Raw genomic sequence first — 27,792 nt, forward strand, 5'->3', positions numbered from 1 at the left:
TCGCTCATCAGTATTCCTCAGTAAGCTTCAACTTCAGCGCAGACGGCTCCAATCTCAGCGTGCAGCACCGAGCCCACGGACTGTTGTTGAGCTGATTGCTGAGGAGGAACCTCTTTGCCGACCTTTGAAATGCCGACCCAGCCAAAACCCGACGCTGTGCAAAACTCTTTGTACTTTGCAAATTAGTTTAATGAAACTACTATATGTACAGTGTTGTTGTTGAGTGTCTTGAGCTGTACGGTTCTTTATGGAAACGTTGTCTGAATACAAAGTCCAAACTATCGCTTTCCGTTTTTAGAAAATATATTCACAAAAGACCCCTGAAAAATATAAAAATTATATAAAGCTTTTAGGCACATCCGAAGATGAGCCTAATTTACTGTCATTAGGTGTTTGTGCTGTAAAAGAAACCATTTTGCCCATTTTGTAATTTAGAATAAGCACTATCACTGTGGCGAGTGTGTTTAATGATGTGCAATCTACTCGCAGAGGTACCAGGAACTCTGTTTGGGTGTGAACCCTCATTATTCAGTGAGCATATGTATTGTCTGACTATGGTTTGCCACTTATCTCCCAGACAAGAAAAGCCATTTTGCTCACAGTTCTCTAACACACAACTCTCCCGATTGATTAATTCCCTGTAGTTGAGCACATTAGCAGGACTAGTAGACAACAGATAAAATACTTGTATCAGCAACAGAGATCTTGTATTAATTTGCATAGATATTTGTACTGATATGTGTGTGTAAAGAAATAAATATTTCAAATAACACATGTGATCTTGCGTCAGCAAACGCCAGGTGTTTCATCAGGATTTGAAAGCACAGTCTGAGTACATTGTATGTTTTCCCACATAAGCTCAAAGAAATCCATTGAGATAATCTCCACAGCCACCTTTCACACACCTGTTGAATTCTTTACATTCCAACGTCATTCCAACGTGATGGAAGATAGTAACTCCCTCACAACAACCGGACGAACTGCTGTGGCTCGTATGCAAATGGTACCCTGCCACTCTTAGATAGGTTTGTCTTTTTAAGATATAAGCTGGCAGGTAGACTATTACATTACCAACAGAGTAAACATTGGTCAAATAATGTATACTTTTTAATTTTGCAGTACTGTGATATAATACGGACCCTGCAAATTCTACCAGCAACAATCTGAACTATCATAGAAAGGTCTTGGTGCGTTGTTACATCATCCATGTTTGCCCTCATATCCATTCAGCAGACCGGAAAACAACCCAACAGACCCACAAACAGAATGTCTTGAGAAACATCCGATACTTAAAAGTGTCATAGGATCTTTCCTGCTGCAATACGAAGTCACCCAAAAGGTGAGTGAGTTATGACAAAAGAAAGACAACGCTGCAGAACAAAGAGGAAGGCAACTAAGAAAAAGGCCCAGCTGCGTCTGGTCTTTGACGGGTTACAGAGCTTCCGGGATTTCACTTTCCTTTTTCCTTTTTCTCAACCTTGTCTCCTCAGACAATCCCCCCTTCCTTCCTCCAGTCAGAGGGTTAATGCTACTGTAGTAAAACTAAATCTAAAATGAAACAAGGCTTGACTAGACATCAAATCAACATACAAATTAAGTATCTAACTGTGGGTGGAGTGATATAATACAGAATTTCAATGATCATTATTGGGAACCAGGTCTCATCACCAGGTTAAAACTATTTGGATGAAGATGCCATTGACCAGCATAACAACATTTTTTGATTTACATTCCAAATCAAAGACAATTCTTGAAAAGTAAAATATTTGACCCTATTGGTAAAGAAAAAGCTATAATTTAAGATTTTGCTTTTGCTCTTCATCATCTGCACCCTCTCACTTAGGTGAAACAATCCTCTGGTTGCACTTCATCAGCTTAGGGTTACAAATGATAAACAATCATCTGGGCTGTCAATAAAGAAAGAGGCAGGTACTCCAGAGAAACCCAAGGTTCTTATCAGATCTTATCTTGATTGGTTGATAAACAGCATGTATGCACCGGTCTAAAGACAACGTTGTTCCTTCAAACAGCAGCAATCTCTGCGAGGGAAGTCACCAGATGTGCATTCCAACAATGACAGGAGCAGATGAGGCTCTCCGCACAATTTCGTCCTGTAGGTATATTTTCATAACAATTAATTTAATTAAAGTACTTTGTACTTAAACACCAGCGTTCACGTGTATGGGAATAAAAACAAACAAAATTGCATTGACTATTGATCGACTGCCAGTGGTTAATTCATCTGTTAGCACCTGTATCCCCAGTGCACGCAAAACGTCTTGGGATTTTCGTTCTTAGGTGGGTTAGTATGGACGGAAATCCTTTCTAAAACGACGCTGTCTGGATGAAAATAGTTTTTCAAACGATAAAATAAAAAAACTGAGGCCTGTGTTTGGATGTAGCCTTAGTTAAGGGCCACAAGAAGCAGCAACTTCCTTGGAAGGGGGCAATGTAGACACGACGGGATCTCACTACAAATCTCACTACAGATCTCAACTGGACCCCTTAAATAGTTATTTACAACTTCAGTTATATACAAATTACATATGACAAAGCTAAACTGGAGCCATATGATTCACTTTTACGGAGCTAGATCCTCCAATGCTTCTCTCTCCCTCGCTCTTTCTGTGTGTCGTCAGAGCGATTCTTTAGTACCACCCATGATTAATGCAGCTTTGAATGGGCTCCTCTTTACCGAGCACTGTGGGAGAAGCCTTTCTTTCCTTCTCCCACTTTCTTGCCATTTTGCTTTTCTCCCAATGTGAACCGATTTAGTCACAGTGTAAACTGATTTGGACTCATTTACATGCTAATGCAATAAAGAGAGGTGAAATGATGTGAATGCATCACCTGATTGATTCTAGGGGACACCACCGCACTAAAATCTAAGCAGGAGACGGCATGTAGGAGCACAAACCTCATCCAGCCCCAGTATGTTGCCATTTTCAACACTCAATCCTGCAACACCTCTCACAAGTGCCTTCATGCCCCAACTAGTCACTGCTTCTATATTAGTTACCTGAAGGAGAAGGTCAATATTGTGTTGAAGAAGGTCAAGAGAGAAAAGACAAGTATGAGAGCAACTAATCAAACCTTAGCGGATGTTACAGCACGACCAGAGGCAATAGAGAATGTATTGACAATGTGAAGGGAATAAACAAAAAAGAACAAACAACATCACGTGGCAAAGGTGGCGCTGCTGCTTTGAGGTTGGGTCATCGCTGACATAGAGGTATCTCTCGCGCTTACCTTTGTCTTTGAGTAGAAACTATGTTAAAAGGTAACTTTGCACACTTTTTGAGAACTGTCACAATCAATCAAACAAGATATGCCAAAACATTCTTGCCGCACCATGGCCGACACTGAATTTCACCTTGCATGGAGACACAGCTTTTGAAATAAATGTGTCAGAATTATTACGAAATGAATGATGTTGTTAATGATGCATTTGTATTTACAAATGCATCATTAAAAATCTTTGCAATAATGTGTCAAACGTAACAAGGTTGCAATCTAAATAGGATATTTTGATTCTAGAAAATATCTGAACCACCGTCTGAGTCAACAGAGACAAGGTGACTAACATATTATTTCTGAAAAGGATCCTGTCCAACACTCCAATGAGCATTTTAGGCAAAGAATTGAAGAGCATTTTTAAGTGAGTCAAATCACGACCACTCGAATACGAATGAGTAGTTCATATGTATCTGATTTCTATCGTATTGTACAGCTAGCTGTTGCTTTGTGAAGCCAAGCTGCAGAATTACTGACTAAAGTGATGAATCATTTTAATCAATAAAACTAAAATCAATCAGATGCATCCCTACGGTATAGAGACCATAATAAAAACATTCTCAGTTCCATTGTTTTGTTCGGACATGACTACGTAACTAGACACGCAAAAAATTGAAAATAAACAAATTAATTAATTACAAATTATTTTCCAGTGTATTAGCCTACGAGCTCTGAGGCGTAATTGATACCATGTCGTCTGTAATTCATCAGCTGGTCTGTTTGCTAGTTAACACACATCGTCAGTGTGGTACACAGTCCACCTTCTCGCTGATAAATCCTGTGTTGAACAGCAATTTGCGCGTACTAATTGCTCAAACAAAGCTCTTCTACGGCAATACTGTTGTCCCCAGCACCACTCATCTCATTAAATACTCATCAGAAACCATTGTTTAAGTTGCCATTTTGAATTTCAAAAATAGTTTGTGCAACATGAAAATCGACACCCACCTTCTAGACCTACAGTATCTGCAGGTTTTTTAACATCTTTGCTTTTTGCTGAAGGGAAAATGTGTTTGTTATTGTTCCTCCACCCACACCGATGTGCTGAACAGAGAAGAGAACATAAATGTTTAGCATGTGAAATCCATAGCATTCAGAGCGAAGGTATCACGAGTCACTTCCCCATGGCGGAGGTATGGATCAATGGTCTTGATACACTAAATGATCACACATTTCATATCAGTTATTCATCTTTTAGTTGTGCAACAGGGATCTTGGAGTCCCATTCTTTTCTCCCCCCCGAGGTCCAATTTAGTATCTAAAATAAATACAATCCCAGCGGGCTTAAGGAGGGTGTTTGTCCTTCAGTGCAGATGCTCCACGGAAAAATACAGCACCACAGGCTCCGGAGATGTTGAGACAAAGCATGTGGAGTGAAAGAGAGGATTGCCCAGACAAAGTGAGCTCGGATCGAGAAGAAAGCTATGAGGTGAAAACAAAGTGCATCCTCCAATGCCTGGTGTTCATATCATGGCTCTCCGGGGACCTTTCACTTTCTGTGATGGCCATGCATTACTCTCCTCCATAGCTCAGGTCATCACCTTCTTCATCAGCCGCAACGCAGCCATCGCTCTCCCTATCTTTGTTTTCTACTCCCCACAGTACAAGAGAGTCGAATACGTACATTCTGATAAATAATCCTACAACAGCTGATGAGAGAGTGATTGTGTCCATTTTTTGGCACCATGTTTTTTTATTTGCTAATTACCTGTACAAAAGGTTCCATAAACGTGTAGATGGTTTCTGATAATCAAAAGTTCTTTTCATGGGCTTAGTTGGGGGTTTGCTGTCTTGTCTTGATTTAAGAGTTAAGAAAGGGGGTAAGCAGGATCTGCCAAGCAGGCAGGCACGAGTCCGACAGGATGGGGAGTCAGTTTCTGTCCTGGCTGAGGAATGTAAGGTCTGCGGGTCAACTAGAAGATTTACCAGCCAAAGGGGGGTTAGAGACACACCAACACTATTCAACATACACACTCTGTTTACGATGTTTACGTTAAGTCAGGAGTCTGGACATTGGATGTGACCGGATCTTAGATGCGGGAGGTGGAAGGTCCTCCTCTACGCCAGTTTAGGGCCAATAGAAATATTTCCTTCTCTGTCTTTCAAGGGTTATAAAACATGATGTTCTTGCTGATGTTAGTTAGTTGTTCTTCCGGCCTGTGTGCTGCCTGAACTGCTCCTGCCTTTGCAAACGCAGCGCTGATACTTGACCTGTGATCTGACAAATAAATTTTCCAGAACGAGAGAAGTCATTCGGCTGAATTTTTGATAACCCCGACCAGGCTCCAAATCTTGAACACGTATTCTTACAATTTGGTGACCCCGACGTGATTTGCTGACCTGGACAAAGAAAGACGGGGACGTCCGTTTTCCGGACCGAGCCGAAAGGACCAGCGGCGTGGTTCAGCATTGACAACAGGCGCGCAAACAGAATCAGGTGAGCAGACAACCTTTTGTTCTAAATGAATAAAATGTCTGTGATTGGATACTTCTAAAAAGATTTGTTGTCAACTGCAGAATTCGTCTCTGTCCATTGACTGAATAAGGTCGTCATAAGACCACTAAATTTAAAACTAAATTTGAAAATTTCCTGTTGATCACATGTAAAGTATAAGCACATACTCACACTGAATTCAACGTTAGGGAAAGTGAATAAGTGTCCATAGGTTTAGGGATTTAGGTAAAAATATATATAATCTTAGTCGGTAGAAATCCAAGTTGCAATCCGTGTGGTACGTAGATACCTCTGGTAACTGCAGTCCCACGTTTGCATGCAGTGGACTGGCAGTTTAGAATAGTGTAGGGATTTAGGTTTAGGGACTTAGGTAAATACATGAAGAGTTTAAAAAGGAATGACGGGGCTCACTTGAGTTCCCTGAGGTCGACTCTTAGTCTGTAGAAATCCAAGTTGCAATCCGTGTGGTACGTAGATACCTCTGGTAACTGCAGTCCCACGTTTGCATGCAGTGGACTGGCAGTTTAGACAGTGTAGGGGTTTAGGTTTAGGTTTAGGTTTAGGTTTAGGGACTTAGGTAAATATATGAGGAGTTTAAAAAGGAATGACGGGGCTCACTTGAGTTCCCTGAGGTCGACTCTTAGTCTGTAGAAATCCAAGTTACAATCCGTGTGGTACGTAGATACCTCTGGTGACTGGGGTCCCACGTTTGCATGCAGTGGGCTGGCAGTTTAGAATAGAGCAGGGATTTATGTTAATCTTAGTCTGTAGAAATCCAAGTTGCAATCCGTGTGGTACGTAGATACCTCTGGTCCTGCAGTCCTACTCGTGTGATTCTTGGACTGGCAGGTTAGAATATTAGATGAAGAAATAAGGACACAGGGAAAGATTTGTTGTTTTTCATACTGGGAAATGTGTGGGTGGTTGGTGTAACTCCTGGTGTTTTACCGAACCTGGAAGCTGTGCGTATCAGGACTTGAAAAAGGACTGAGAATCCGACAGTGAAAAGTGTTTGACCGGATTACACATCTGTGGGGATATGTATTAAAGGGTAAAAGGGAAAATCATAGTTAAATGATGGTGGTATAAATACGAGAGAAATAAAACAATACGAGTGAACTGGTGTTATAAGCCTCAACAATCGAGCGCTGTATTCCTCTAATACAGTAGAAGGTTCTTGATTGGGTTCACAGTATTGGGCATTGAGTCCTTTCTCTTGTGTTCAAAAACCACGTGTGAATAAATAAATAACCTGTGATGAAAATGGAGGAAACCATAACGATATGGGAGAGGTGTAAAGAAGGCACTCTGGGTTTTGCCCTATTTAAGACTTATAAGAGACATATGGATAAAACCCTAGAAAAAGATAGGAAATGTGTAACAAAAAAATATGTGAAGTGGGTTGCACAGATGCAGGAAAGAGGAATGTTTGGAAGGGAGATAGATTCTCAACCAACAGGCGAGCAGCTGCAGGACCATCTTAGGATGGCGAGAAGAGGAAAAGACCAAGCGCATGCGCTCCTTGCCGTTAAGGGGAGATTTTGTGGAAAAGAGAAGGAAAGTGCAGAAAAGGCAGATGAGTTCTTAGTGGACTGTAGAACATTTCTGGGAGAAATAAATGCGGTATTCGTGAGTAAGACGGCAATGCAGTTGCCGCAAACCAAAGCAGGAGAAGAGAAAGAGCATGAGACCGGTTGTAAATCTAGTGCGCCTCCTCCCTACTCGACAGGCCCATATGCGGAGGCTAATCGGTTGTTAAATGAACCACATCAGATGCCACTGAGGCAAGGGAAAGCTACTAATCCAGGAGAATCTCAGGTTTTGGTAGTTCAAAAAGGGTTGTTACAGGTAACCCCATATCCACATGAAGAGAATGATGGGGTGGAGAAGGTTTCTGCTTTTCTCTCAGAGACGGTACAATATTTGGAGGACAGGCCCCAGCCGGAGCCTGTCAATTGGAGTAATCCTAACACACCACAGGGTCACTCGACAGTCGTAAAGAAGCGGCAACCCGAGCACAGACCTATGACCTCATTTAATGTAGGGGGAGGAAGAGTTGCAGGAGAAGAAACTTTGTTAGTCAAAGCCCAGGCAGAGCGGCAATCAATCACCCGGCGTGGATAGGATGAGCGGGGGAGGCAGGTTGAGTCAGAGGAAGATGAGCCTGGCCCTGCAGATGATTGGGACGAGGAATTTCAGGAGCATGGAGCAGCGCTAGAGTCACAAAAACCACAGTCATCTACTCCGATGGAGCGCCATGAGACAGGGGTTAAGAGGTAATAGGAACAGATATTATCAGGGGAATGCAGCCAGAGCGAATGTGCATCAATGTAATGATTTGAAGTCAAAAATCAGACGGGATGCTCAGGCCTCTCATCAACTACCACTGTTAACGGCTATTTGTAGAGACGGAAGTGAAAAAACAACATATGCGCCACTCGCATTGTCAGACCTAAGCATGATGAAGCTCGCATTACCTAAAATAGAGAAGGGTGGTGCAGTGTGGATTCGTGGGTTCCTTGCTCAGTGTGCGGGTAGTGTTCCCGGTTTGGGGGATCTTAGAAGAATTTTTGTGGCGTTTGCCTCACTAGCTGACCTCCAGAAGTTAGAGGGGGAAGCCAGGACCTCTGACCTCCCTGACGGGGAGCCTCTGGCAAATTGGGTGTCAGTGCTCTGGCCAAAGCTCAGACTCCAATATCCTGTGAAGGTGGCTACCACAGAACTCACTTATGTTCCCCCACACGACAGTGAGGGTGGAAATAGTTATTTAAGGAGAGTCGGAGAATTATGGGACAACAAGTTAGGGGAAGATGTCATGGATGATCACAGAACCAAGCTTCTTTTTCGCGGCGCCATAGAGTCAGCTGTCTCGGAGACAATGAAGACCCAACTAAGAGGAATAGTGGGGTTGTCTGACATGAATTTTGATGCTTGGTCCTCACAGATTAAACACTATGTGGACCGGAGCAGAGAAAAATATGATAAGGAAAAGGGTGAATTAAACAATATTCAGTTACAATTGGCGAAAGCACAGCTGGAGTAAAGCAGAGAGAAGGTGAACCAGGGCAAGAGTGAAGCCAAACAGATGACCCAAACAACAGCGCCATCTCAGGGGGAAGGGCCACCTCAATATGACCCTTATCCAGACCCCCCTCCCTTCCCATGTGCGCCAGCCTGCCAGCAACCACAACAGGCCGCGTACACTCCTCCACAGGCTTACTATCCCCAACCTTATGCCCCGCAACCACAACACATGATGGGGGCCCCACTGTACGGTGGCTTCAGGCAACCGAAAAGACAGTGGGTAGGGGGAAATCGTGGCCGAGTTCCAAACAATGGAGGGCAGTTTAGACAACGACAGAATACTTGTTTCAGCTGTGGGCAGATTGGACATTGGTCCGACGCATGCCCCCATCCACCTCAGGGTCAGAGGCCTCGGTCCAACCCAGCTCAATACCCTTATGATATCTATCCACCACAAGCACCACATACACTACAACAAGGTAATAGCCTGCGGCATCAGGCCCCAGGTCATCAGCAAATGCCATAGGGGTGCCCAGATCCGACGGCTGACGGTAACCTGTTCCCAGAACCCATGGTGACTCTGACAATCAACGGAAGAAACATTTTGTGTTCCCAAAATATCATTATGCAAATGACGAAGGGATGTATCACTGTAACATTCCCGGATGGGACACAGCAACGATGTGCCACACCCCACTCTTATGGCCACCAGTTGCTGCAAGCTGAAGTTCAACAGACGCTGAATGCAGAGGTCTGGTGGGGGAGAGTGGAGGACTATGATCGAACTGTTCTGCATGAGACTGTCCGCCGTTGGGGCCCATGGTTCAAGGTATTACACCCGACTGAACCACCTGCGGATCCTCCTCATTGCACGATGAACTATTCGCTGTCTCCTGATGAGAACTATGACACCCTGTGGAGTGGACTTGAGTTTGAAAGCGAGGTCCATGGACATCCTGCTGTTAAGGTCCGAGAGATCTATGTGGGGAAACAAGGTGTGGCAGCTGCGGTGGAACTAACCTCTGAGTTACAAGTTCTATATGCGCTACAAGAGACCTCTGCTCCTCACATCACCTTGCTCATCCAAAGCGGAGGAGAAGCCGAGAACATGGGGCCGATGGTTAAAGCGGGGGTTGATGCCACGGACTGGGTGCCCACTCAAAATGTTAACTTACATTACTCTCAGGCTAATGACATGTACCGTATTGCACATACCTCAGAAGTAAAACTTATACCAGAGAAACACCTGCTAAGCCGCACACATGGTAGGGAAAATACTGACCATGAGAACACACAGCTCATGCTAGTTGATTTTCCTGATACATTTTGGACAAAAGGGGGAGCTGATGTGGGATTGATTCCAATGGCCCCAGTGGTAATTGAATTAAGAAACGGAACGGTCCCAATTTACCGTCCTCAGTACCCCTTAAGGGAGGAACAAATCGCAGGGATAGAAAAAACAATTGAAGTGTTGCTGCAGGCAGGTGTATTGGAGAGGATGGGGTCCGCCTGGAATACCACGATTAACCCGGTCCCTAAACCCGGAAAGCCTGACTATAGAATGGTGCATGATTTGAGGCTCGTCAACAAAGTTGTAGTACCAACTCACTATGGCACCCCAAATCCTTATACAATGTTAAATGCAATAGGCCCTGATAAAAGATGGTTCACCTGCATTGACCTGGCGAATGCTTTTTTCTGTGTCCCTCTAGCTGTGCGCTCGAGACAAATGTTTGCGTTTACGTATAAGGGGCGCCAATATACATATACGCGGTTACCAGAACGGTTCTGCAGTGGTTACAGGAAAACGGCTTCAAAGTGTCTAAATTGAAATTGCAGATTGGGAGACAGAAGGTGAATTTTCTGGGGAGAATTGTGTCACCAGCAGGGCAAGCTATGACTGACACACAGAAGTCGTCCATTTTGCAACATCCTCGGCCCACGACGGTTAGAGAAATGATGAAATTCTTAGGACTTGTGACATGGAGCAAGAATTTTATACCTGATTTCTCGGTGCAGGTGGCCCCCTTGAGGGCGCTAATATTGGGTGCAGGCTATAAAAACTACTCAAAGCCTTTGGTGTGGACCCGGGAGGCGGAGACTGCATTTATTGCCACCAAGCAGGCCATGGCCAGCGCAGCCACGTTGCGCCCCCCTGACTACTCGAGACCCTTCCATCTGGATGTTGATGAAAAGAACGGATTTGTGAATTCCGTTCTGTTTCAAAAGGGGGAGGGTAACACAGATCGTAAGGTTTTGATGTGCTATAGTGGTAAGCTGGATAACGTGGAAATAGGGTATCCCTCGTGTGTCAGAAACGTAGCTGCTATTGGAAGAGCGTTGATTGAAACGGCCCATATAACAATGGAACACCAGACTGTTGTGCACACATCGCATGGAATAGTTGCGTTCTTACAGTCAAACGCGTTCACACTTTCCACGGCAAGACAATCAGTCATTGAAAATTAAGAGATAAGGTTGTGTAAGATTTAAATGAGGAATGAAGGTGATAAGGAATTAGGAGAGTTGTTGTATATATTGTCCATTTTTTGGATTAATGTTTGTAGTTTTTCGAGTTTTCTCCTAAATTCAGAGATGGGCGGTAAATTGTTGAGTGCTGCTATTGAGTGTATAGTGCACGATACACTTGATACAGTATCTTGATGATGGAAGCAAATGTCTGATCAAAGGAACATTTATAGCACCAGTACCCGAAATATGGAAACTTGTTACAGACGGTCATCCTGTAATGTTCAACAGGTAGTACACCCTTACATTTGGATACGCTAACCATGAGAGGTTGGTGATCTATCAGTAATGAATGAATAGAATGGATCAAACTGAGCATGAGCTGAGTTTTATCTGCAAGTGTCTGTGACATGTCTCCCACCCTCTGCTTTGCTTTTGGGCTGAAGAGCAATAAAAGTGGACATTAACACTGAAGGCTGGACTTGGAAGTTTCCAAGTTGAGGGCAAGAGGTATTTGTTGGTATGCGTTGATCCTTTTTCTAGGTGGGTGGAGGTGATCCCCACAACATCAGAAAGAGCAGCAGACGTAGTAAAATGGCTGACCAGAGAACTAATACCCAGATTTGGTATTCCAGAAGTCATACGATCGGATAATGGTTCACACTTCTCGAACGCTGAACTACAAGAAATAGAGAAAACGTTTGGGATCAAGCATAAATTTGGGGCAGTTTATCATCCTCAGTCTCAAGGGCTAGTTGAGAGAGCTAACAGAACCATAAAGGAAGGTTTGGCTAAAGTCTGTGCTGAAACGAAGCTGACGTGGGTGGCAGCCCTGCCGATAGTGCTGTATGGGATAAGATCATGTCCTAACTCTAAGTTAGGGATAAGCCCCCATGAGATATGAACGGGAAGAAAGATGCCTTGTCCGTTAACAACCACTTTGCCTACCACTGTTAGCCCATTGCAGTACCAACATGTGGAAATATCTTACTATATGAGAATGTGTAATAATACTGTGATGAGTATCTCTCAACAGGTGACAGAGATCCTTTCTGAAGAAGAAGGAGAGGGTGCACCAGTGGAGGTGGATGACTGGGTACTACGTAAAGTAGCCAGATTCAGTTGGACTGATCCCCGCTAGGAAGGTCCATACAATGTTGCAGAAGTAACCACGCACTGTGTGATAGTGTGCCGAGAGGGGTACCTGATCAATACAAGTTAACGGATCAGATAGCGGCCGGATGGGAATCATTGTTCCCTTTTTATAACTGTAAACAAAAATGTGGATCGACTAAATTATGTACATTTCAATATCCAGCGGCTCACCAATATGACAAGAGATGCTCTGGAAGGGGTGCACAGCCAACTATCGGCCACCTCATTGATGACTTACCAGAACCGGATGGCTTTGGATATGTTATTAGCTGAAAAAGGAGGAGTGTGTGCGATGTTTGGCCAAGCGTGCTGCACTTTTATCCCCAATAACACCCAGATGGATCCTTTACTAGACCATTACACGGACTAAGAGCCATGTCTGTTGAATTAGCTGAACACTCTGGTATAGACGGCACCGTCGGTAATTGGTTTGATAAATACTTTGGACAATGGAAGGGCTTCTTCCTGTCAGTTTTTCTGACCTTAGTAATCGCAATAGTGGTTTTTGCCCTTTGTGGATGCCGCTGCATCCCCTTTATCAGACAACTATGTCTCCGACGCATCACCTCTGCAATAGATGCTAAAATACCCCTGCCATACCAGATGGCTTTGTTACATGAGAGGATCCAATGTTAGGGCCGGAGGAGATTGGAGAGGAGATAGGTATGGTAAGAACCGACTTCGAGGGACCTGAAGAAGAAATCCTTTTAGGTTCAACATTCCTGTCCGCGTGATCTGCTAACTGTTGCACACATCATATATAGTGGATGCATACACGTAGATGGTGTGATATTTCTAGGCTAGGATGTATTCTGTGTCTATTATACTCGGTTTAGGTTTTTTGTACTGTTTAGGGATTTCCATGACTGCTGCATTCACCCGTATTCACTGATATAGATATTTAGCGTTTAGATTGGTGGTTTCTTTTGATTTTTTTTGGTTTACATAATGAATTATGTAAAAAGGGGGAATTGATAATCAAAAGTTCTTTTCATGGGCTTAGTTGGGGGTTTGCTGTCTTGTCTTGATTTAAGAGTTAAGAAAGGGGGTAAGCAGGATCTGCCAAGCAGGCAGGCACGAGTCCGACAGGATGGGGAGTCAGTTTCTGTCCTGGCTGAGGAATGTAAGGTCTGCGGGTCAACTAGAAGATTTACCAGCCAAAGGGGGGTTAGAGACACACCAACACTATTCAACATACACACTCTGTTTACGATGTTTACGTTAAGTCAGGAGTCTGGACATTGGATGTGACCGGATCTTAGATGCGGGAGGTGGAAGGTCCTCCTCTACGCCAGTTTAGGGCCAATAGAAATATTTCCTTCTCTGTCTTTCAAGGGTTATAAAACATGATGTTCTTGCTGATGTTAGTTAGTTGTTCTTCCGGCCTGTGTGCTGCCTGAACTGCTCCTGCCTTTGCAAACGCAGCGCTGATACTTGACCTGTGATCTGACAAATAAATTTTCCAGAACGAGAGAAGTCATTCGGCTGAATTTTTGATAACCCCGACCAGGCTCCAAATCTTGAACACGTATTCTTACAGTTTCTCAGTAGCCAACAATCAAAATGTTTAATTTTGACTTTGTTTTAGCAGAGTATCCAATGGAATGCACATAATAAATGGACGTTGATAAAGATTTAAATATAAGTACCGAAGCAAATCTTGCACCACCGTTAACCTAATTCCGCTCAACTATATTCCCCTGTGGCTTTGACTCCAGACAATATCGCTATTGTGAGAGAAACCAAGAAAGCAAGAGCATCAGACAGCCCAAATATATCATACAAGTGGATGATGAAATGCATTCTGCACGGCTGGATGAGGATAGAAGAAGCTTAGGACATGAAATTGCAAAGCAGACCCTGCGAGCCGGCCCTCTTGCCCCCCCTGAACAATGAACAGCCAGACACAACGCCTGCCGGCAGCTCCCCCCCTGTGGCCCAGGACTGGCACAGATTGGTACACAGCAGGCAGCAAAGTCCACCACCACATATCAGACCTCAGACACCCACAAGCATTACATAATGGGGAGCTCTCAAACAAATAACTTGTCTTTTTCTGCAGATGCTAATGTGGTGGACTTGAGAAGTGCACCTCGCACAACTTCAACCTTGTGTTAAGCGGCAGCAGCACGGCCGGGAGGAACTGAATGTGTGGTAAAACATTATGCACTCTATTATCTCATACTTGTCTATTAAATGTATTTTTAGATATCCCAGATGTGGGATGAATTTACACAAAGAGAACTCTGAGGAGCATCAAAATACCCGAGGTGCCGTTTGTTAAAACGATCCAAGAAAGGGAATTTGAATATGAAGTACACCTCCAAATGAATGACCTTCCACATCTCATGCCACCCTAAAGGCATACAGCAACATGAGTACGATCGATCATTTTAGACGCAGACCACGCTGCGCATGGATGAATCACCGGCAATTGTAGCGATCGTACAGCCGCCCAAACAACCACAATAACCCGGCAATACAAACACCCTTGATTACGGACGCCACAATTTTAAAAACAAGAAAAGGTCTTCGGTCAAACCTTTCCGCCCTGTTGTTAACGTTGATGCTGAGGACAAATCCACAGGCGCAGCGAAACAGCATCCATCCACCGCTCCTCCGGATGCCTCGGAGGAGGAGGAGGAGGAGGAAGGACCACTACAGCCTCGATGGCACAGCGGGGCTTATCGATGTCTACCGACGTTTCATAAGCAATGGAGACTCACCCGGAGAATGTCATATGCTGATCAGGTGCCCTCCTTTTCGGGTTGGGTGAGGAATGGAGCCGGCAGGTCTCGCATCACTTACAGAAGGCGTAAGGAGCACAGCGCCGCCCCGGAACGAGTGCAAAAAAAAAAAATCAAACGCACCCACTGCAGCTGTTTGAACACAGGGCTGAAGCGGTGTCTCTCAAGGCCGCTAGGCTGCATCCTTAAGGACGCATCCGTCGACCGCATACGTCACTTCCGCTGCTACTCGGCTGTCCCAATCGGTCGGTTCCTCCGAACGCGGTCCTCCAGGAGCCGATTCGAGGACACGTCGGATCTAGCCTTTGCGGCTCAGCATATCCCAGCATGCAGTTCGGTCCGACGAGGATTTCATTCATTCAAGACGGAGGCGGGTGATGCGACAGCGGTGAAGAGTTCGCTTTTAAACGTGTAGAATTCACTCGAATATCTACCGTTAGAAATGTTATAATGTAACATCACGTTTTAGTTTACGGAAATCACTTAAGTTACGTGACGTTGGTAACGAATGTCATGTTTTTGAATAGGCCTACACATAAGGCCAGGCGCGTGCACACGCATTTTGGGGGGCAGGTGCTCAAACTAAAACAAAAGGGCCCCCATCGCCAAAATTATTCATGAAATTAAATATAATTATTAAATAAAAAAACACAGGATATTGTCACGCCTCTCACAGGGCGGGGTGGCAGAAGCAAGTAGGACTCAAATGCAGAGTTTTAGACAAAAAAAGCTACTTTAATAAATCAAAAAATGCCATGGGGAAGAAAAAAATGCAGACGGGGGAGCCACGTTCAGGAAAACCTCCAATGATGCGACAGGAGACAGACATGGCTTAAATACACTGGGAAGGTGCAGGTGATTGGACACGGTTGGAAACAATCATGGACACGGCAGACAATCACAGGGGACGACAGGACAAGGCAGGAGGTGAAAACCGTGACAGATATTTTCAACTTTTCAACAGGCAAAAACAGACAAAACAAGGCCATATTGTACTCAAGCACTTAGGTACGAGAGGCTGAACTTGATCATCAATAATGTTACAGTTCAAGGGTGTTGTTCCTATAAATAGGAAATTAAAAGCTTCCTTTCAGCAGAAAATAGTTGTAGCCACAATACGTTGTGAATCACATTTATTTCCGTAGTCTAGAGATAATAGTGCATAGCAACAGCCACACAGCATTGTAAACACCACATTTGTTTGCAAAGCTCGCATTGCCGGAAATCCAGCATTTGCGGCGTTTCTGGCCTTTTTTCGGCGATTGCCAACGAGCTAAAAACTGAAATGACAACTAGCAGTCGCGTTGCTGGAGGTCCCTGTCCTCTGCTTTGGAGTCTGTCTTTTCTTAGCATTATGCTGCAAATTTTGTAAATAAGATAAACCAATGTTGTGCATAAAAAACAAGAGTGACTTGCATAATATCTATAAAGCTGACAACACACACACGTTTTTTTTTTACTGTTTTCTGACACAGTTGAAGCATGAGCAGCATTACACTAATAATATACCACAATATGCCTCACCAGACTGTGATGTAGCTCAACGTAAGACCTACCTTTTATTCTAATAATTGGGTGAACTTGTCTAATTTGTAGAAGAGTAAAACTGCCTGCCTGTATTTCTCTTCATTAAACATGACAAACGTCAGTAAACAGCTGGACAAGGCTTTGAAATCACATTTTCGAGTTTTTTGTTTGTTTATTTTTAGGAAACGTCGGACCAGTTCTAACGTAATGTTTTCAGTGGTGCTAATGTGGTTAATTTATCACCAAACAACGTTGGGGGGATTTGCACAAACAGTCATCACCTGTTTGTCTGGTGCTGCAGCCGTTTGGCGCTCAGCACTGCACGAGCGGTGGAGGAGGAGGGAGGAAGGGCCTGGTCCTGAGGGTGCTAGAGGTCTACAAAGCTGCACACACTAAAGACACAAATTATTTAAAAAAACATATGTAATTGCAGGATTTAAAATTGAGGATTCAAATCAAATGTATATCTTAAAATGTTGCAGAACAATTTTAGCATGTAATTCCTCAGAAGTTGGCATCATAATACTATGACATCATGTGTCCAGCAGGTGGAGGTGTAGAGCTTTATTTTTATTCTAAATAAATGTGTAGACAAATGGGCATTAAGATACATGCTACTGTTCCTCAAGTCTGTTTATATGATCACTTCTAATTTCTCACGTGACTCTGATTCATTGATATAATTATCAAGATAAGACTTTGTTTTTATTACTCTACAGTTATTCACTTTTGCCATAACATGAAGGATGTACTTAAAGTTTCTGTGTGTATATATAATAAGTACTTTTATTATTTTCTTTTCTTTTCAGACATAAAATAATTAGGCAAAGTATTTCAATGGATCAGATCAGAGTTATTATACTACAGTCAAACATCTTTCTAAAGACGATGGAGAAGAGCAGCTGTAGTTTGTGGTGCTCCTGAACTTCACTGGATTACACTAACAGGTGTATATCTAATTTGTATTCATATTGGATGGAACACGTCAAACACATCAAACGTTACTGACGTGAACATTTAATTCAGGCGTACTTGAACCTCATATGTGTCTCTACATTAATAGTGATTAACCTCATAGTATTTTATGTATAATATAGTGATCAATGAGGCTACATACCGTAAGATAGGTGACATCATTAGTGATTAACGTCATAGTATTTAATATCTATGATACAGTGATCAATCAACCTTGCCCACTAATCAAAATGACTAACCGGCTTCTGATCTGCATCTGATATCTCATTCTTAGTTATTTTTGTCATGTGTTGATCCATTGTATTGCTTAAAAAGGCTACTGTTGAAGCACTTTATTGGTTGGCCTTTCTTGTTTGATGGAACGTGTGTGGGACTCTTTGAATAATGAAAAATATTTCTCCATAACTAATCTTGTGTCACTTTTTGCTCAAATTATTAAGTGCTCTTAAGAATAAATTCATTAAGAATATAGGTTAGGTTTCAGTTAACAATTAGTTGAATACCATTGTAATCAAAATGTCAATCAACATACCTTGGTCAAATCTCAAACACAGGTCTATTTAGGTGTATTAATTAGGCTTTATTGTGGCACATAGTGTGGTCACTGAGGCACAACAATAGTTTTCTGGTTGAATGTTCATCTCAAGTCTAGAAGGACATGAATCAGAAGACGTTCAGGTATTGCACATCTTTAGCATTCCTCCCAAAAATCCACTAGAATGCTGGAAATAACATCTACTTAAACCTACATGTCCTGGGAGGTGGACCTTCAGCTGTGTCTTTGCTTCTCAGAATGTAACGTTGTCCATCTCCAGTAGGCCGCCCCTATCGACGACTTTGGGCCCCACAAGCCACCAGATCGCAGTGCACAACAGGGGCACAACGGCAAAATAATTGATCAGAGTTTGAAGGACAAAGTGCGACGTATATATATGTTGTAGAACCACAGCTCATTATTCCTAAGGCTGGGCGTCTTTAATAAGTATAGCAATAAGGAAGTTGATTGTGATATAATGACTTTAAAAGCACCCAGAATATGTGTGCTAATGAACTCTTATTATACTCCTCTAACTCTATTATAGTTTGAAATAAATTAACATCCCACACACTGACCAAATCTTTGGGACGTATTTACGCAATCACTGCAAACCCCTGGAGGATTAAAGCATGGCACAAGTTGTGCTGACGAATGCTTTGTTTTTAGCTCAGAGAAGACACCTTGACAGATTAATACATTTTGATGGATTGATTAAGATTGTGTGATGGAAAAAGTGAAGCTGAGGAACAGATCTGATGCAATGAGAAGCCTGGAACGGGAAAAACACACCGTGTGTTGGCCAGGAACAATCGCCATGAAATAGAACCAGCGAGGCGCCACTGGAATACAACCTGCTTTACTGTGATACATAAAAAACACAGACGATGTCAGAGGTGATATCACAACAGAGGCAGAAATCTGAGAGGTAGAACAAAGGAACAAAGACTCAACAGCAGAGCACAGGTGCAATAATCCAAAATAGGGGGGTTTCCTCTCCTTAAAATCAATTGTTTGTCAGTCAGGTAAATTCACTCTACATATCATACAGTTGTTTTTAACAGATTTTGTATCAAGTAGAAGGTTGTTTTCCGATGAGAATTGTTTCATCTTCTAGAGTCCAAAGTCATACAACAACAACATAAATCAAGTCAAGGTTCAACCATTTTATTTAGGTACACGTTTGCCTCAAAGCACTTTACAGATGGCAATTTCACAGCCTTATTAATAGACTCTATTTAGACAATCCCAAAGTCTCTTTTAATGCAGAACCCAGAGGGCGATCACGTTGTAGGCTATACAGTACGAAGATATTGGAACAAAAGGAAAGGTTGCCTCAGCAGACCACAGCAAGCTTAAAAGCAAGAGCTTTTTCGAAACATACAAATCGTGAAAACCTTTAACTTGGAACCAGACTGTCTTACCTAATAGACTGACATGCCACAGGCTACGACCTCCCCATCAGCAAAACCAGCAGACGAACACGGGTCGATGCGTAACACTAGAGACCGCCAGTGAGCCGTGTTACGCGCGAACGTGCACGGCGAGTCAATGTGCCTTATATCGTCTGTCCGGGCCCGTCGGCTGTAATGGCACGATGGCCATAATGACAGCAGACGGATCGCTTGTGACACTGTCGCTAAAGAGGAGCTTGATAGAATCTCGTGAGCTAACTGGAGATGAAGGCGCGGAGGCGAACTTTGCGCAGGTTGTGCGTAAAAAGGTATATTGGGGGAAGCACATGTGAATCGCTGAGATTTGTTTGAATCCAGCGTGTAAAAAAACCCGGCGATTGATGTTCAGGACAGATGGTGAAAAAATATGATATTCGTGCCATGTCTCCTCACAATTCCCCCCTATTTGTGCTACCGGTGCTCTTTTCCTCGAGGAAAGTCACCCAATACTCAAAAAGGGCTTCAAAAGCCGTGCATTTGGTTATTCATGATCTGAATAGAAAAACAAAGTATGCATATGAAAGTCCCCATTTATTGTTCATTTGTCACCATCAGCGGCTCGACGTTGTTTCATTTCGGAGCCAAAGTGTGCGCAAAATGTCTATTCTTAGACACTGATTGCACGCCTCAGCTGAGAAGACGACCTCCTCCCGACTTACTTCGCGTCACCCCTCCCGTCTGCCCACCGTCTCCTCCCTAGAACATTTGCTGTGGGCATTCCTGAGAGCGGCTCTGGGCTGAGAAAAGAGACAGACAGACGGAGAGAGAGAGAGAGAGAGAGAGAAATACACGCAGACCCCCCAACATCACCTAGACCACGTGCTCCATCCAGCACAACGAGGGGTGGAGGACGCACAAGTACAAGCGCGTCCATGCGTGCCGAGCTTAACAAGACAGTAAACGCGCATGCACACACACTGCGAATCCAACAATTGGAATAAGAGTTTATCTTGAGAACTCTTAAAAGAAGAACACAGCTTTGTTGCCAGCACGAAGACCGCCTATGTGAGTACGCGGCAAGAAGAGCCATGCATCTCAACAGGGAAGAAGATAACAACAAAGGTGAGCAAAAGATTTCTTCGGCCATCGGTGGATGGTTTTTTCATCCAGGCTCTCCCGTCTGGTTAGACGCTCTCGCTCTGGTTGCCAGATGCCCTTGAGTGTGTCATAAAGATGTCCACTAATGACGCTGGGGGTCATTCCAACAAGCCGATGGTCACTGCTGTCATGGTTCTCTTATGTCCCGTCTGCTTTTTTTTCTTTCTTTTTTTTTAACCAACACGCCTCGCTTGGTATGCGAGAAGGGGCTGTTGCATACACTCAAGGTGGCAATGCGTTCCCGGCCATTGGAGCACTTGTTGTGCCCGATCCGGTCGTTTTTCTGCACGAGGTGACCTGAGCGTAAAAATGCACAAGGTCATCCATTCCCGGTCGTATTGACGAGCGTTCCGCCGTGCGTCGCTTTAGCGTCGGACGTGCGTGTGTTTGCAGGCTGCCGCTGCCGCTGGGGTGTCCTCCGATGTGGCCGAAAGGGGGAGAATTAGGGAGCAGACGGTGCGTAATGACACGAGCCACCTCCGTCAGGGGTAGTAATGATGGAGTAAAATAGCTTCTGATGCCTCTGCCGGAGCCATGCCGAGTGCCCCCCCACGCCCCCCCCCCCGCAATCTCTGAAGTCGAGGTCACTGAGGGACACCTGATGCTGAAGGAGGTTTGCCTCTGAATGTCGGTCGACGTGACGCAACCTCTGTGTATGGTCCAAATAAGCACCCGTATAACTTGTCTTGTGTCCACCACACCCGAGTTAAGCATGATGTGTGCAGCATGGCCATTACCGGCACTGCCCAACCCGCAGACCTGTATTAGATTCAGTCATTTGTTGCATGTCATGTTTACACAACTCTGAAAATGTAAATCTAATGTGAAACAAGTGGCATATCAGAAGTGCAATTCTGGACAGAATCCAAGAGAATAGTAGGCAGACGCTTCCCCCGCTGCAAGTGTCCACTTTATAAACTCTACTTTCCTCACATTTGAGAAGCATGTCTATGATGATGTGATATTGCTGGCAAGGGAATACAGCATTTCGGCTTTGATGTGCAGCTCTCAGGCTTTACGGTCAGGTAATATCTTTGTTCTCTACCAGCTGCAAAGCGTGCTTTTCATCGAGGGGTTCCCCATGTAGCGAGTGTTGTTCTGCACACTGGCACTTTGCATTATCCCTTATCTAAAATGTCTCGTAGCCAGATCTGGTTTCACAGGGACAGAAGATGAGTCACCACCATGCAACTGTAAGTGATTTTATGACGGCCCGATAAGTGTGTGTGTGTGTGTGTGTTTATTTATGTGGCAGACAGAGAGGCAGGTAGAGATGGAGGGAGTGTGAGCATCTGAAAGTGAGAGGTAAAGTGTGTGAGCAAAGTGTGCCGCTCAGAAAGCATTCATTGAATTGTGAAACTTAACAGACATACTGTAGGATTTTATATTTTCAAAATGCTGAGGTAAAGGTTGACGGTAAAATCAACTGAAGCAACTTTTGCTTCACAAAAGTGCTGCTTCTACCAATAATAATAACATAAAAGAGATTGATAGTGCATTATCAATAGAAATTTCAGTAGCCAAAAGTAGAAATTCAAGGCCACATCTTCTCAATGAGTTGATATATTCATCCCCAGCAGGTTCAAAAGTAGAGCAATTCATAGGGTATTATATAGTATGCCATTCAAATGCATAATATTTAAAAATATAAAATAAAAATATTTAAAAAGTGCTGATATTTGTAGCTTTTTTGATTTACAAATGCATTCTCTGGCAAAAGAGTCATTTCAATTTAGATACATTTATGTTATCAAGTAAATATTGGCCATCGGAACTGACATGATGGTGAAACAAAAGCAAACAGTAATAGTGAAAAGATCTGAGCCAAGAGGAGGCCAGCCTACTGTTTTATCCATCTTTAACCTGTTAAACTATAATATTATACCGTGTGTGACAAATTAAAGATAATTGATGATCTTTAATGTTGTTTTTTTACTAATGATTTTTTTTAAATGACAGAAAGCCGTCAACTGAAACAGAGCTTTAGGCTTTAAGATTGCCTACTGTATCAAAATGAATCAGATAAATAGTTCAGATTCATAAAGTCTACATTATTTGCATGTAGAATGTGCAAGTTTAGTAAGACACCACCACCGATTTTGTGAGTTTGATTTGTGATGTATGACCACAAACGGAAGACACCATTCAAACTTAGATTCCTGTAAATAAGTTTTCTTTAGCCGGATAAGTGTTCTTGTATACGTTTAAGTTGGTGAGTTCAATGGTGACTCTTTCGGCACCTGTTGGCCAATACAATACATCAACAGTTTCTAGCACGTGGTAAAGGGACAACGAAGAGCAAGGAGGCACAGCTTACACTTTTGCTTTTCTCAATTCTATTAATTCGGGAGCAGGACATATATTTTTCATTTAGTGTCTGCACACTGCACTGTGTGGAACTCCATGGGGTATTGTTTCTGTCAAATGAAAGCAGGGATTGTAGTTCCTCTTAAAAGTGAGTATCAATGACTGAATCAATGCCACTGAGAGAGAAAACACAGAACTATACAATTATATTGTCCAAAAAAGTCTTTAATATGGATCGGAGGTGCCGGCTGTATGAAAGAGGACGGAAAACCTTTCTAGCCCCCTGGGAAGCAGTTTTTCTGTTGGCGGAACTTTGATATGAATTCTCGCCTTTATGTCAGCGGGGTGTCATACGCGAGCCAGTCAAATTAATAACCCTAAAAAGGAGCTACATCTAAAGGTTGGCATCTTTTCACGGTGGAATTATTCATTCTAATGGTATGGGTTTATTTTTGTGTTGACGTCGGCGATTGGGTTTGACCTTTGATGACACTGATGCTGTCATCTGTCTGCATTGCAGAGCATGAGCAGGCAGCCTGATCTCCAAAACCTGTTCGTAAAAATGTATACGAAAATCTTGAACATACAAATTTCGTAGTGATACATACAAAATAAATACGGACTGGCAACTGATGACGTCACCCTATTCAAAGTGAGTGGGGACCTGCACCCCGTAAACACACTTTGCGAAGTCTAACGATGTAAAATAAACGTGTTATGATTGCATTTTTAACGAGAAATCAATGTTAACTTGTAAGAATAGAATACTAACCCTAACCCCCTCAAAAAATCCCAACATGGCGGAGAGACGTTCACTCAAGAATCCAACATGGTCCGCCATGTTGTTCACTCAAGGGGCGTGGTTAACTCCCCCTCGTATTGTTACGAATTTGTATGTTCAAGATTTTCGTATACATTTTTACGAACAGGTTTTGGAGATCACGTTGGAGCAGGGGTGTGTTTGGTGGAGTTGTAGTATTGAGCGGTTGGTCTCTCGAGGTCCTCCTGCAGTGTTGCTATAATCTCTCCAGAGCAGCCCGGGTGTAAATGTCAGACGTCAGGTAGGCCTCAATGCAATGTGCAACAGAGAATCATTATTAAACCGGCAGGAGAACAGTCAGAGGTAAGTGCTTAATATTAGTAACATTCAAGTTGAGAGAGAAATGTTTAATTATGTAATAGTTCAAAACTAATGGACTGGAATCTTATTAGTGGTTTGAGTCAAGCTGCGAGAAGGAAGAGAGAGACACATTATAAATCTGAAACAACGGTATTTATATCTCCTGTTTAACTCTGAGCCACAATGTTGGGAAGTAAGCCACTCAGATTTACAGACTGATGCGACGGGACACTGAGGCCAGAAAGGGAAGTACAATACAAAGAATACAACAGATGATCACAAAATGAATCGGTTGGAGGGGGACGGGGGGGTTGACACAATGTCGGGTTTTTGTGTGGTAAAAAAGCTGAAAGAGTCTTCAGTTCCAATAAACTGTCAAAACCCCCAAAAAACGTTCTTTCTGTGATGGAGGCGTCACCTTGAAAAGCGTAAGCAGATGTTTCCATTTTCCCCCTTTATTTTAAATAAAATCCCTAGAAAGTGTGTTGACAGGGGATTTTTCTTTTATTGTCGCTATGGAACGTTTGCCATAAAAGATAATTTAACTACATCGGAGGAATCCTGACTTTGTTTACCTCCATCACTTCACCTTCTCAATTCAATTTGCTTGGGTGATCTACAAGTTGTTCTCCAGGAGCCTCTAACATCACTGTTGTGGTTCGGTTAATCCTCTGTATTTACTTTACGTGCCAATCATGAACTTGTTTTTGCACGGTTGAACTTATTAGTTTATATGGTGTACATTTATGTATCGTGTGATGTGTAGTCTTACATACATAACTGTGTTTCACCCTGTCTGGGTTTTATTTTGCACCTCGCAATTTTTGATTATAAAGAAACCAGCAAGGAAAACAGACGGCCACAGATGGCTGAGAAGAGATTTGGGAATCTGGATTCATCGAGAAAGTAGCCTTCCACTGTAAAAGCAGTGTGGGTTGAAAAAGTTACTGGCAGATATACGGGGCTGGTGGAGAAAGACAGAAATAGACCATTGGAGACCGAGGCAGAGAGAGAGAGGCAGTCTAGATCTTGAGAGAATATCTGTTTTGCCTTCACGCCATTAGAGAGTACTTTTGAAGAGGAAGCAAAAGAGAAAAAGAGACGTACACTAGTTCTTTAAATCAGTGAGCCTATTGAAGCAACACTGGTCTTCAGACTACACAGAGACAGCAAAGATGAGAAAGACACAGACAGAAGATAGCTAGATCCTTTTTTATTATAGCAATTCATGTCTTTTTTTATGAGACAAAGTTTCTCTCAAGCTCTTCTATTCGCTGAAATGCCGACATCTGTCACAGTTAATTTAAGTATCATGGAAATAGAGTCTGTTTGCCGAAATATAATCAGTCTAATGTCTCAGAAAGACATTTAAAGTAAGTCAGAAGAACGCCTCTGAATAATTAAGATACATTAAAGATTTACCTGAGCCTGGCTGGTGATTGAACCGTGCTTTACATAAGGCTCATAATAGGAGGTTTATCTACATGTCGGAGGGGCGAACGAGAAGATAACAGGTTGAGGATGCGGGTCCGGGGGAGAGAGTCAGCCAGGAGACTGGATTCTGGAGAAATAAAACCCACGATTAATGATCAAAATCTAACCCCCACCAGCAAAGGTACACCAACCAAAAGGTTGGAGTCACACTGCAAGACCCCGCCCTGCATCCAGTTATGTCCATATTCAAGAATGCAACAAGATGTACATCCAATGCTGACATTCAAGGCCAATGCAGAATGTAATGCCCCCAATATTGCATGGTTTTACATGAAGGGTGTGTCCTGACTTTCAAACTTTGATCCCATTATCCAATCCTATTCTCTTTGCGTGCTTTTTAACAGCAGAATGAACAATGAGGCTCCTTGCATAAGGTTATGTTTCTCACAGGCCTCTGATTGAAAATGACTGTTGATCTCCAAGCCACCGATGGAACAAAACCTGCCTGGAATTCCACAGTCTGCAACAACAGACTTAAAGTGGTGATTACTTTGATTTTGGTAGATAGGTAGGACAGGAGCGACAGATCTGTTTTGGGACTCCCGTCTCAACCCACGGTGGTCTTGTGTGACTCTGAAAGGCTCTTAGGATGAGTAAGGCAGAAAGCTATTTGCGGTCTGTAGTTCTGCCCAGAATGGCGGCTTGAGAGAGGGGAGCGCTGTTGTGTAAAGAGAAGGAGTACAAATTGGGTCTCCCTGTTGTTGTGCAGCCTAGCAGAGTAGCAGATACCCCTCCCAGTGTGGGTTACGGCACTCGTAGACAGCTTTTTCAGTAACCCCTGACCAAGGCAATGAAACGCATCCCCCAAATTCTGCACTCAAGACCGTCCCTGCCAGTTTATCACCATCATATTGCTTATTTCACACAAAGACTTTCTGTCTGTGCAATAGGCGGAGGAGGAGTGGAAGTACCCTAGGGTTGACCCGTTTTAGGGCTCCCACTGGATGAGGAACCCCCTGTTGTTGTAACCTTGCTTGTTATGAAGGGCAGCTTCAGCAGCCCTAACGGCTTAGAGGCCAATCTGATAGCTAATGTGTAAGCACTATGATCATAATGCAACATCATGCACATTGAGCAAGATTATGTCACACCAATCTGAGCCAACCAAGTTAGTACATCCCCTAAGCTTGAACAACTTTTATTTATAATTCATTTTTAGCGTTTTCTTTCTGGTAGAATCTACAAGGTACAAAATACAAACCGTTTTTACATAGTCTCCTCATCAACAAGATGGTTAAAGGTTATAAACATCATGGATCCTGTAAATGTGTGATCAATTTGTGTGATCAATTTGAATTACAATATTGTATGATATAATAACGAAATTATGGGTCATTGAGCGGAATACAAAATAAAATGAATAAAAAATCAAATCAAACAATCAAACAGCGTAAAAGTCTGTATACACCGAGTTAAGTTAACATAGATGTGTGTCTTAGACATTTTTGGTGGATACATGAACATTTTACTATCAAACGGGACAGAAACGTAATTGTTTGAGAGGAGGGTTAATGGCTTGATTGATTACTGGAGGGATAGATTACAAAGAATAGCAAACATCGCAGATTCAAGACATTTGTGCATCCTACCGAGAATAAAAAAAGCAAACAGGATATTACAAGAACAGATATCAGCAGTCTTGCCAGAAACAGATGGGGGACAGAGCTAGAAGCAGCCAGGATCCTCCTGCCAATACAGAGAACAGTGTCAGGATGTTAAATGCACAAACACATTCAAGCACAGTCTCTGACTTCAATGGGTCTGGATGGCAGAGCGTCCGTGATCGCAGAGGCTGCATTGCTGCTACTGTCACACCCGGAACGCTTCATTTCATCTCTCCACTTTCGTTCTGTTCGCTCTCCTCCTTAATTCTCTCACTGTAACAACCCTCATTGTCCTTCACGAACTCTCTCCAGCCGGCTATTCTCCGCTGTGTCACTTTGAAATGTTTATGATCATACATTTGAATACCAACAAAATAATGCCTGTGTGATACACTGCACGTTCATTTGATCCAATTTGGGATTCTTGTTCCTGGCAACAGCATTCATTTCCGAATGGTAAATTATTACAGGTACTAAAGAGGCAATATAATTAAATAAGATAATGCTAAGAAGCTCTCAGGGACTATTAAATGT

General features: G+C 43.1%; 2 protein-coding genes across 11 annotated transcripts in view; one reads left to right on the plus strand and one right to left on the minus strand.

Annotated features, from left to right (window-relative positions):
• apba2b (amyloid beta (A4) precursor protein-binding, family A, member 2b) overlaps positions 1-15,433 on the minus strand; it is a 48,366-nt gene extending 32,933 nt beyond the window's left edge. For 4 of the 9 annotated variants that reach the window (XM_078085175.1, XM_078085169.1, XM_078085171.1 and 1 more), the window contains exon 1: positions 15,124-15,433. The gene's annotated coding sequence lies outside the window, so the exon portion shown is untranslated. Of the gene's footprint in view, positions 1-14,939 lie in introns of all 9 variants that reach the window. The other 5 variants (XM_078085172.1, XM_078085165.1, XM_078085174.1 and 2 more) reach the window with 3 other exon arrangements.
• A 4,879-nt stretch (positions 15,434-20,312) lies between these two features.
• Positions 20,313-27,792, plus strand: part of syt7b (synaptotagmin VIIb) — a 70,400-nt gene continuing 62,920 nt past the window's right edge. Inside the window, exon 1 of one of the 2 annotated variants that reach the window (XM_040202006.2) lies at positions 20,313-20,697. In XM_040202006.2, coding sequence (XP_040057940.1) covers positions 20,664-20,697 — 34 coding nt within the window. In that variant the 5' untranslated portion in view covers positions 20,313-20,663. The remainder of the gene's footprint in view (positions 20,698-27,792) is intronic. The other variant, XM_078085179.1, reaches the window with a different exon arrangement.

This window comes from Gasterosteus aculeatus, chromosome 12 (assembly GCF_964276395.1).
Source record: "Gasterosteus aculeatus chromosome 12, fGasAcu3.hap1.1, whole genome shotgun sequence".
In the NCBI taxonomy this organism is placed as follows: domain Eukaryota; kingdom Metazoa; phylum Chordata; class Actinopteri; order Perciformes; family Gasterosteidae; genus Gasterosteus; species Gasterosteus aculeatus.